The 12,484-nt window shown below is 36.3% G+C and overlaps 1 protein-coding gene across 1 annotated transcript; it reads right to left on the bottom strand.

Annotated features, from left to right (window-relative positions):
- Positions 1 to 231: 231 nt before the first annotated feature.
- LOC115959695 lies at positions 232 to 12,484 on the bottom strand. Its single transcript, XM_031078194.1, has 8 exons — positions 12,175 to 12,484; positions 10,696 to 11,001; positions 10,190 to 10,389; positions 9,706 to 10,056; positions 9,371 to 9,571; positions 9,193 to 9,263; positions 1,777 to 1,916; positions 232 to 854 (listed from the first exon to the last, which is right to left on the bottom strand). The coding sequence occupies exons 1-8, from the start codon at positions 12,212 to 12,214 to the stop codon at positions 508 to 510; spliced, it is 1,656 nt and encodes a 551-aa protein (XP_030934054.1). The 5' UTR covers positions 12,215 to 12,484; the 3' UTR covers positions 232 to 507.

The following is a 12,484-nucleotide window of genomic DNA, read 5'->3' on the forward strand; positions in this document are numbered from 1 at the left end:
TACTAGATTCTCTACCAAGATGTATAGGCACTCGTGGGTAGGGTTTGAATAATTTAGACATAGTACTTGAAGAAATTTGTATATGTGCCATTGCAAATTTTATTCAACAATACTAGCTAAGGTCTCCATCCAGAATGATTTGAAATTATTGACTACTCTGAAGTTGCCATTCTGAGAAAAACTACGACTAAAAAACAAAACTGCATATTAATAAGGGAGAAGATAAACAAATGATGAAGCTTAATCGCTAAAGATTGACATTATTTCCCCCTAAAAATCTGTCAAATTACAGAAAACCATAATAACATTTATTAATACATTACAGAAGACTACCGGAGTAAAAAATAAAAAATAACACAACAAACAAGCTCTTTGGACAAAATTTTCATACAAACATAGAGGCAAAGATTTCACGAGTCTGCATCTTGGATCCAACCCCGTGTATTTGGAGAACGTAGTATGATATGTTTGTATAACACTACTCATCATAAAACATTAAGCTTTCATTCATCTGAAAATAGCTTCGTCCTTGGGTCCTGGGAAGCCTTTGAGTACATCTCTTAAAGCATATAAATGGCTATCACACTTGTGGTTTGAAATTAAGTTGTTTGAGAGCACTATCCTCTGGAAATGTTCCCCTGGATGCCTCTTCAAAAGTGTGAAATACTCCCCGCCTCTGCCAGCCTCAGTGTCCGTATTCCTCTTTAGATAGAAAAGAGTTCCTGGTACAAATAACTCCTCAGGCACTGCAGAGACAGCTCCTTCCTTTTCAATGACAACAGCATTCTCTTTTGCTGTGTTGGAGGTAATAGGTAATACAGTGGCAGTAGTTGACTCCTTTGTAAATGAACTTTCTGTTCAAATACCAAAACAACACTTTGGTGAATGGGAGATTGCAAATGTGGCAAATTAATAAGTATGGCATGATAAGCTTAACTATATAGATTAATGTTAATCCATGGATTGCTACAACTAAAGTAAACACTACATTTTTGTTATCATGAGAAGCAGATAGCTTCTTTGAAAAGAGAATTCCATAACTATACTTCTACAATCAAAATGCAGTCCAAACAACAGTTCACTTCATTCTCTTACCCGGCTTCTGTAACAACCTTCCTATGGAAAGAGAACTGTTCACTACATTTTTGTTATCATGAGAAGCATATAGCTTCTTTGAAAAGAGAATTCCATAACTTTACTTCTACAATCAAAATGCACTCCAAACAACAGTTCACTTCATTCTCTTACCTGGCTTCTGTAACAACCTTCGTATGAACAACCCTCAGGCAGTTAGAAAGAATCAAAAAAGGGGGAGGGGGTGGGGTAGATATGTTTGGCAGACAGACATACACACAATGAAAGGAAAATGAGAGATAAGAGAAGTTTTGGGGGTGGGTTGGGGAGGAACCAGCACCAATTCTAAAAGTTCCCAGAAAAGGATGATAAAATCCAATATCAGATTAAATGGACTTACTGATTCAGCATCCATCTTAACATTTAAAGCAAAAGTAACTGATGAAAGAACCATAAAGATAAAACACCTGTGAATTATGAATAATCACTACGTCATCATATGGAAACCCCAAGGGGTAGTACAATCAGCTGGGGACCATGCTTCATAAAATGGAGGTCACCAGTTTAAATCTTCCCTTTCCCTTCCCCTTGGGGCCAAAACTAATTAAAAAAAAATCAGATGGCAAAATCCAAAGCTATAGTTGTCAGAGGTTTAACACAATAACATCTGCAAACATTCAGGGCAGTCCGGGTAGATCTTACCAGAGGAAGTGTCATTGTTACTGAATATTGCATAATCAGCAAGCTTTCGAGCTACATCTTGCACTGAAGACACAACTTGCTTTGCATTTGTAACCAGACCTATTACATTTTTCCAGTCTTCCTTCTCAATCACACTCATCCTGACAAAAATGCAAGAATTAAGTTCCATAAGTTTTTTAATAAGAGAGAAGAAAAATAGTCCATTACCAAAAAAAACTTCCATGTGCATGGAAAAGTGATGTCTGAAACAAGAGAAGCTACCTTCAATATACAGAAGAAACCAGCTTCTATATGCTACAAAATATAACTAGCCCTTCACATGTTTGGTGATCTATATTTGAAGGGAGGAAAAAGATCCTTGATGTAAATAACTGTTTACAGTGTTTACCAACCACTGCCCCAGAATAATATTAGATACCTTAAAAATGAAATTGACAGACTCGTAAACTGTAATGACACTTTCTCTATAATGCATATAAAATGAAAGCCTTATACTTTTTATTGACTCATTCTTTTTGTGCCATATCAGCTTTTGAAAACTCACAATTTTCCACGTCAGCATTTTTTTTTTTTCTTCTATTATGATAATTTAATAGTTAAAATGGGGGAAGGGGAATTTGAACCTTGGACATCTCCATTGTAAACACTAGGAGGTGTTAGTTTAGCTACAAGGCTCTTGGTAGTTTTCCAAGACAACATCATAATATTAATTTTCTTAATTTTGATTTTATTGTGCTGAATTGTTATATGTAAGTTGAAACCAAATATAACTTGTCTCTATTGAACTAAACTAAAGAAACCCGAGACTAAACAAATTATGATTTAATTTGGTTTGATCTTCTTTTAACAGATTTATTATTGGGAAGCCATTGAGTTTGTTAGGGAATTGGTTCATGGGAGTCAGTTCCTCTCTTCAGTTGCCATTATCTTCTCCTATGCCTCTTCCAAATTATCAATTCAAGACCAGGCATTGATGTTGAGGTGAAGCTTTTATGGTTTGCTGCCACGATTAAATATATCTTCAAGGGGGAGACCAAGCCAGCTTATTAAGACCATCACAGAACATGAAGATTTGCTGCTGAATATCCTTCACAATAACGCATTCCTATCATCAAACAAATTTCTCTATTCATTTAATACTTTAATATCAAGGTATAAAACAGATTTTTCTAGAGCAATTTTCATCTCAAAATATGATATATGTATATCATATATTGTGATATATATACTCAAATGGATTTGCCTATTAAGTGCTAAGATTTTTCTTTTGTTTCAACTATTAAGTTATGTTAACGTCATAATTTCTTTCTATTAATTTTAATTTGGTCAAAATGCAAAAACACCTCCTGGGGTTTGGATCAATTGCAAAATGACCCCTGGGGTTTCAATTCTTCCTTATAACTTCTTGAGGTTTTAATATCTTAGAAATTGATCCCTATGTATTATATAATATATATATATATATATATATATCATTTTTAAATAAAATTGAATGAAAATAATATAAAATTTTACTAAAATTATTATAAAAAACAATTAATATATATAAGTAACGTAAAAAATTTTATTAAGAAAAAAGAAAAGCCAACCAAGTACACTAGAAGTGTACTATAGCGGCACAAATCAAGATCCCAGATTAAAACGATCAAAAAGATCGAGGAGAGATAAACAAGAACAAGATGGCACAACTAAACTCCAATGAAGGAGAGTAAGGAAAAAGAAAGACTTAGGCTGCGTTTGTTTTGGCTTCAAACTGATTCCGGAAATGATTTTCCGGAAAAGTGGGTGTTTGGTTGTTACTTCAAATTGGGTCAAACTGAAAAGTATTTCCGAGTTGACCGTATAATATAGCCAAAACGGTGGAAAATGATTTCCGTTTTCATTTTCACTTCAAATGATTTCCGGCCTTGGAAAATAGAAGAGAGAGAGAGAGAGAGCAAGAAGATCGCCTTGTCGGAGCAAGAATACAACCAGATCGCATCGGAGCAAGACGATCGCACCGCTCCGATCGTTCAAACCCACCCTCGTCGAACCCAAGTCACTGATCATCGAGATCGTCTCGCCATTTCTGGACTCAGATGCGCAAAGAGAGAGAGAGAGAGAGAGAGAGAGAAAGAAGAGAAATCGCGAACTCAGAAACCGACTCCGACGAACCCAGAAAATCCAAGACCGAGCTCGTTCGTCGAGCGATGCCCAAACCCATTCGTCAAACCCAGAAAACCCATTCGATCGCACCATCTCAGATCCTTATCGCGCCGATTGCACCACCGGCGAGATCGTCGCACCCCAGCACCAATCCACCCAAAACCGATCGTTCTCGTCGCACCCCAAAACTAATCGTTCTCGTGCTATTTTTGTTGGGTATTGAGAATTTGGGTTTTGTCCTTGACCCAGCTTCGTCGTCCTCGACCCAGATTCGTCGTCCCCAACCCAGCTTCGTCGTCCCCATTCATCAAACCCAGTCGCCTCTCTCTCTCTCTCTCTCAATTTGACCGGATTTGATGAATTTTTTTTGTTGGAATTTGTTTCTTTTGTGTTTATTTACTGAGAAATGATATTAATATTTGTTTGGAAGCTGAGAAAATGTGAGAAACATGATAAAAATGGGTTTTCTAAAGCATTTTCAAGAATACAACCAAACACCAGAAAATATTTTCCAAAATATTTTTTTGAATGCAACCAAACACTTGAAAATATTTTCCTTTCCTGAAAATAGCATTTCCGAAAAATATTTATTTTCCGGAAAATATTTTACGGAAACCAAACACAGCCTTAATGTCAAGAGTAAACCTTTCATAATCCTCAAAGCATCTAGCATTTCGCTCTCACAATAAACACCAGAACAAACAATGCGACACAAACCTCCATAAATCAATATTTCGATGTCTACCGAACTTGCTTTGCCAAGAAGCTAACAGCTCACTAACTTTATACAGCATAGCCCAATGGATACCAAACAAACAAAAAACCATAGACCACAACTCATATGCTATAGAACAATGAAAATAATTAATAAAAACAAAGACAAAAACTCTCTTTTTCTCTGTCTCCCTCTCTAACACTTTCTCTCTTTGCCACAACTCGGACCTCCATGGCCTAGTTCCAGGCTTCGTCTTCTCCGTCAATTGCCACTGCTTACCACCATCTCCGTTGATTTTATTTTCCTCAATTTTCCCAACAGCCAAATAGAGTCTAACAATTTCCCCTGGCATAATCAGCAAAAGCTACAATTCACTAACAGATACAATCCATTCCCTCAGTTTCAACTTGCGCAAGCCCTAAAATTCCACAGAAAATGACTTCAAATCCAAAACTCCAACTGGTTTTGGGTCTTCAGTTCCAAAGCTTAGAAAGCTCAGCAGAGCTTATACTGCTCTTTAGCATGGTAATCTGCAATCACAGATGACCCATCGAAGATTTTAAAAAACGTGTGTTCTTACAAAGGAGTCTTTTGTTCGGATTCGCAAGAGATGGTTGCATCACCTGTTACAGTGGTTGCAGGGAAAGACGTCAATCATGCAAATCATTGAGGCACTCTTGTCAAGGAACTATCTTTACTCACTGATATGTCACTACTCCATCTCAACAGCAACAGGTTTTCAGGCACAGTTCTTGACACTTTCAAAGATCTCTCATCACCCAATTGACAGAGATGGTGGTGAGCAGCGGCAATCAAACAATTGATGGAGCATGAGACTCAGCCAGGAAGGTCCAAGTTGTAAGGGAGAGAGAGAGAGAGAGAGAAAGATTTCATATCTGTTTTTATTAATTTCTATTTTTAAAATTATTTAATTGTTTTTAAAAATAGTTTAATTGGATTTTATATTATTTTCATTAAATTTTAGTTAAAATGATTTTTTTGGTAATACATAGGGATCACTTTCACAGATTTATAATCCTCAGAGAGTTATAAGGAGGAATTGAAACCCTAGGGGTCAGTTGACCCAAATCCCAAGAGGTGTTTTTGCATTTTGGCCTTTTATTGTCAATATACCCATTACTATTGATTGGATAGTGAAATTGTTTCCTGTTTCATTATTAGTTATTATTTACACAATATGAAGAATAGATAACCTTAGAATTGTAGCTGATCAATTTGATTGTTTATGTCAATTTACCACATGCTGCCAATATATAAATGTTATAAGCAAGAATAATTGAAAACAACGAAGATATGTTTAGAAAATATGGATTTTCAAAGGATTTGAATTATTTCTCCAAAATCTAGGTGATGAATTGAATTATAGAATCCTAATAACTTACCAAAATGCTCAACTACTATTAAAGGCTGTTAAAGACACAAATGGGAAGGCTGGGAGTATAAAAAATAAAAACATTATGCAAATAGTATGGATGGTTCTCAGAGTGCATAGGGTTCTGCAAGTATTGTTGTAAGATTAGATTGCATAGGGTTCTGCAAGTATTGTTGCAAGCAAGAATCTTAAAAGTCTAGGGAACTATTTGCTTCTACTATTATTTAACTATATAGCGATGGCTAATGTTGCCCAATTGACCAATCAATATATGTGTTGACACCAATAGGATTCATATTAGAGAAAAGAAATCCATTGAACTTTGTTATTAAGGCTGTGTTTGGTTCGATTTAAATTGAATTCCGATTGTAAAATGAATGCAAGAGAAAATGAATTCCCGTAAGGAAATTAAAATCCGGGCGTTTGGGTGTGCAATGGAAAATATTCTGGAAAACGATTTCCAATGTTTGGTAACATTTTGAAAATGCTATTTTCCTACAAATTTTTCACATTTTCTCAGCTTCCAAACAAATTTTATATTAGAAAATCCACCACCACCCACAGAAAATCCACCTCTATCCACACAAAACCCACCACCACACAACACAAAAACCACCAAAACACCACCACCCACACCACCACAACAACAACAAAAAAAAATCAGAGATCAAAGAGAGAAAGATTGAGAGGTTGAGGGAAAGAGAGATAGATCAGGAAAGAGATATCGGTCTTCAGCGGTGGCGACAATCTTTAGTGGCAGCGACGAGATCGGTCTTGGGTGGTGACGACGGTGCATGGCCTACGGTCGGTTGTCAAGATCAGAGCTCAACTGTCTCGTCAGTGCATGGCTGGCGATCGGAGAGGTGGGTCTTGGGTGTTTGTGGATCGGTGATAGTTGGCGATCGGTGATGAGGGAGAGGCACGGCCCAGACGGCGGTGCCGTAGATCTCAAGTTCAGGAGACCGGACTCTCTCTCTTTGACGGTGGGCGGCTTTGTCTCACTCTCTCTCTCTCTCTGTGTGACAGTGACCGGCCTCTCTCTCTCTCTCTCTCGGTTTGATGCTTTTTTTTTTTTTTTTTTTTTTTTTCCTGGAAATGGTTTGAAGGTAAAATAGATCTATAATCTATTTTACACTTCAGCCAGCCACATTTTACCGTCAACGGAAATGATTTTCCGTTTGACCAAATTTTTCATGTGCAACCAAACACACGGCAGGGTGTAAAATGATTTCGTGAAATGCTTTTCAGGCAAAACAAACGCACTCTAAGCATTTAAAAAAATAAAATTTAATACACACACATACACGTGTGTGTGTATATATATATAAGTTTATTTACAATAAATGTTTATTGGTATATACATTTTTTACTTTTGTTTTGAGTTAAATAAATTTTCAGGATTTTTGGAGAGATCTAAAAAATATAATGCCACTACAGATTCATCGAAAAGTGCAACAATAACATAAATTGGTGATGACGGTAGAAAATGAGTGATCTTTCAAACCGTTAGGAAAACAATTAGGGTTAGTGTTCCTTGAAGATTCAAGTGAGTTCTTGGTCTAGAAATGTTTGGATTTAGGGTTTTGGGAACCAAAGGGGTTTGAATATCACCTAAGAATGGGTTTGTTTTGGGAGTTTGATGTAAATTCTAGATGGTTTTGAAGCTTAGAGGTTTGATGTTGAAGACATTCAGGTTTCAGGTATGGCCCTTGGTTAAGGTGATTTCAATGATTGATGAGAGTTCTTGAAGTGAAATGAAATAGGGCTTAAGGGAAATGAGACTAGGGTTCAAATTGTGACTAGGGATTTGGTTGGTGATGGATCCAATTGATGGGTTGCATACAAATGGAGATTAATTGAATGACTTGTGACTACTTCAAAAGAAACACCACCTAAAAATGATGAGACTTCTTCAAGGGAGTCTCTACCTTCAAAAAAAGATTAGAGAGAAACAAAACTTATAAAACAAAATGGTTATTCTTTATTGATTTCCCAATTGATGGTTTCATGAATCTATTTACATCTCATGCCCTATTCTAATTTCTAATTGGCCACACATGGCTCACTTCTACTGGCTCCTAATTAAGCATGTGCTCCAAAAAATTTACAAGTGATTAATGTGTTACATGTGCATGAGGCCTGTTTGACCCTATCTAATTGTAACTAACTAACCCTACAAGTGCCAAGGTTGTAATCTGATCCAACCAAGCTCAAGACTGACCAACCAAGGTTGTTCCATGCGCATGACAATGAGGAGGAGCTACCACAGAAGTTTAGAAGCCACAGAAGTTTAGAAGCCATTGGACCAAGGAGGACCGATTGGCACTCTAATGTGGGATGGGACTGCTGGTTGGACCATTTTGAGTGTCGGCAATCCCCTAAAATTAGGGTTTTTGTTTTTTTTTTTCAGCTTCTAATGTGTTCCTAATAAAAACTAGTGATACAACATCAACAACTGCTACATACAATTCAAAATTGAATTATGATCAGTTGATGTTTATGCAATTTGATTATTCAACAAACTTCAAATATATGATCAAACTTGAAGTTACGGAACATTAATGCAAAATGCATGATCCTCAGATCATTACAAGAGTCAATTCAATTTGATGAAAGTCGATAAGGCAATAGACAAGGGACAACTCATTCAAGAATAATTTTTTTTTTTTATAAAAATGACCTGAAAATCTAGGGTTTGTCAAAGGGTAAACTATGAAATAAAGTTTTAGGCCAATTTAAGCCCCTTTAAGAAAAAATTGATAAAGTTGCCTTCATGGTGACAGATGACACAGAAACTGCAAGATAGGCATGGCCAAAATGGGTTTCATTCCATTTAAAAGAAAAAAGTTCTATTATGTGATAATTTTGTTCCAGATTTCCAACAAGCATCAATCTGAAAATGCAAGTTCAAAAACCTGAATAATTGATATTGTGAAAGTTTGTAATTCCTTAAGGCTTGAGAGAAAAATACTTGTGCATTGAATGAACTAGCAAGCATGAAATGATTCCTTGATATCAATGGCTGAATTTGATTTATAATTCCTTTTGGCATCTAGAATGCCCTTATCCTTAAAAACACTTCCTTAACTCATGTGTGTATTTGAACTTAGCATACCATAAAAGAACAGTAGTATTAGCTTTGAATAGGTTAGGTTTTGATTACCAATCAGTTTGAAGGATTTCGTTCCTCAGCCTTGTTAGAGAAGCTGCACTTAACCTAGGTACAATATCATCCTGAATAGAAGGAAAAATGAGAAGCAATAAGAGGACATAAGCATGATCATTTAAACAATGGAAACAACAAACACATAACTGAGAGACCATCAATTACATCCACCTACCTGCATGACAACAGTTGTAACAAAATCAGAACAGTTTTCTGCAAGTTCTCTGGAAACACAAGGTGGAGTTGCATATCCAACAGCAGAAACAATATCAGGGCTAAATCCGAGTTCCATGTATGACTTTCTGCGAAGCATTATTGCTAATAAAGAAGCTGTGGCACCTCCGAGAGAATGACCCACAAGCCTTAACCTATATCCCTGTTAATGAGTTAGGCTCACTATGATGGTAACCAAAAAAATAAGAAGGAAAGAGGGTTGGGGGGGGGGGGGAATGTGGGGAGGATTGAAAGAAAACAACATCTGTAAACAGATCAAAGTAAAATTTTCAACACCTCATATTTCTCCAAGCAGTTCCTAATGGTTCCCATCTCATGAAAGAGAAACCAACGAGCAGCTTCAGCAGTGCCAAAGTGAGTGGAATAACCTTCAAATGTCATTTCTCCATCACTTGAGGAAACAATATCAGTGATAAGGTCATAGACAGTCTGAGTTCCACGAATTCCAAGAATCACTAGTTTCCTACGATTATCAATCCCAATATAATATCCAGGCCTCATCACACTGGAACTTTTTACAAACTTCAAAACATTGCTTTCTCGAAGCATGCTGTTCCTTGCAAGCATAGCAGGACTATCCTTATAAGAACCTTTCGCTAACTCTAGGTGGTAGATGAGATCATGCACCTAAATTATGAAATCACTACCTAATAAGAACTTTGGATTACTGAAACAAAATACATAAACAGAAGGTAAGAAAAATAATATTTGTTGAGTGTGCATATCATATATTTCATCAATAACAAGGACATTGAATTACTATTGAATCTGATGATATCTGAACACCCTTAACATCTTCAAATGGTTTTGTAGCTACTTGACGGAGATAAATAAGATACAAGCCAATGGTAAGGTCACTCAAGCTCCAATCCTCAATCCCAATCTTACTCCGTTGAATGCTTGCAATGATTTCTGAAACAGATCGACTACTGGGTAAGGATTTGTTTCCGATTCCATCTCCTGCAAATTTTGAATTTTATATCAGCCACCATGATGACATGGATATTGAAAGGTTACCACTCAACCTCTGTTTCTTTGGAAGACCAAAAACAAAAATTAAAGATAATGTGGTTCAGTTTTAAGAATGTTTTAAGTCAATTGAGTCATCTGTTCTTAGATGCTTGTTCCAAAGTTCCAATGTCAGACAAATTGACACAAACAAAAAGACTCTATCATAGTGCCATGATTGATTCATACAGTAAGCCAAGTGTAGCACCTTCCCCACAAGTTATCCCATTCGATGAACATGAACTAGAATAAACAGACCTGTTGGCAGAGCCCACCTACACAATTGCAGGGCTGGTTCAAGGGCTTTTGTGAGCCAAGCAAGTTCTAACTTCCACTTTCCATCAGTGAAATCTTCCTCATCAGAACTGTATTTGCTGAGCCTAGAATCATCTTCCATCTTCTCAACTTTAGACCTCAAAGAAACTTGAGATGCATCCGTAGCTTCTTTTAGTAAATCTGCTTCTGCTTTATCTGCTTTTGACCGTTGCCACTGAAACCGATTAAGAATACCATACACATAACTCTGACAAGTTCCCTGTCCCTTCAGCAATTTTTTGGTATAATCTGTCAAAAGAACCAACCACGCAATATTGATAAACAAAAATTTCTCATTCAGACACACAAGAAAAAATCTAAAATTCAAGAAAATGTTTTCCCAATTTAGAATTACACCTTAAAACATGACTATTGAGTAGAAAACAAAATGACTTTGCATTTCGGGTAACATTTTATGTTTTCCCAAATTTAGAGTTCCACTTTAAAACATGACTAATGAGCGGGGAATAAACTTTGCATTTCTGTTAGCATTATCACCCCGTATTGTTTTCCAATACCTCACTTGTTACAAAGTAGCCTTGGTTGCATACAACTAACATTCTAATAGGAAGCACAGACACTTTATTTGGAGTGTCATACCGGTGTCATATTCATGTTGCAACGGTGTCCTATCTGCCGTGTCATGTTATGAATTTTCAAAATTTTTTCATGTCACAATATCGCACCCATACCCGTGCATTCTAAATTCTATCTGATAGGAGAAAGCATCTCCAAGTGCACCCTTTACATTGTAAGAGTGTTCTAGAGTGAGTAACAGAGCTATTAGTTAAGCCTTCAACCTTCTTAAATCCTCGACTCTCCCTCGGCTCAAAAAGTTATCCCATTGCCTATTATATCTTCTTCTTTTTTTTCTTTTTCTTTTTCTCATTATCTAAACACATTTCCAAGGATCCTCCAGAGATCAAACTGGACCCAATTCGCACAAAAAAATCATGTACTCCTTATTTTCTTAACAATCTATGGTTAAAAAAAAAAAAAAAAAGGTTAACCAGTTCATAACATATACAGCATAGCTAGCACCGACTATACCATGAACCATTGTTTATATACTACTAGTTCTCAATCACCACATTGAACATGATTAATTATACATACAACCAAAAAAAAATATATATATATATATATCGAACCAGTCCAGTAAAAATTATTAATAACCTATGACTGAATTCAGCTATAGTATAATTTTTTTTGTGAGATAAAATTATTCTTAATTAGCTGCTATTACATTGACAATGATACAGAACAAAAAAGAAAATCAAAATCAAAAGCAGAACAAACAACCACAACGAGAAATCATATAGAAACTTGGAAATTTAGTTATCACATATAAATATAATTGAAAGAAAAAGAAATTGAAGAGTGGGATTTTGAATTTATAAACTATAGGATATTAGGACTTACGATTGTTATGGAAGATACGCTTCAAGTATTGGTTTGCCATTTTTAAGAGAGAGAGTGTGTGTGTGTGGAGTTACAGGTATAAAATGGGGTTGGGATATATGGCGGTGGTGGTTGTTAATGTGAGAGAGAGAGAGAGAATCGATGACGTGGAGTGAAGGGTGGCACGTGGTGTTTGGCGAGTCATCCGTACAGAGTAGAGGACCGCGGACCGCCTTCGCTTGGCGGCTGAATGAAGAAAGGTGTCGTAGTCGTAGTCGTAGAGTCTAGACTCTAGAGAAGAGAGTGACACCACAAACAATTGGGAATTCGT

This window comes from Quercus lobata, chromosome 9 (genome assembly GCF_001633185.2).
Source record: "Quercus lobata isolate SW786 chromosome 9, ValleyOak3.0 Primary Assembly, whole genome shotgun sequence".
NCBI lineage: Eukaryota > Viridiplantae > Streptophyta > Magnoliopsida > Fagales > Fagaceae > Quercus > Quercus lobata.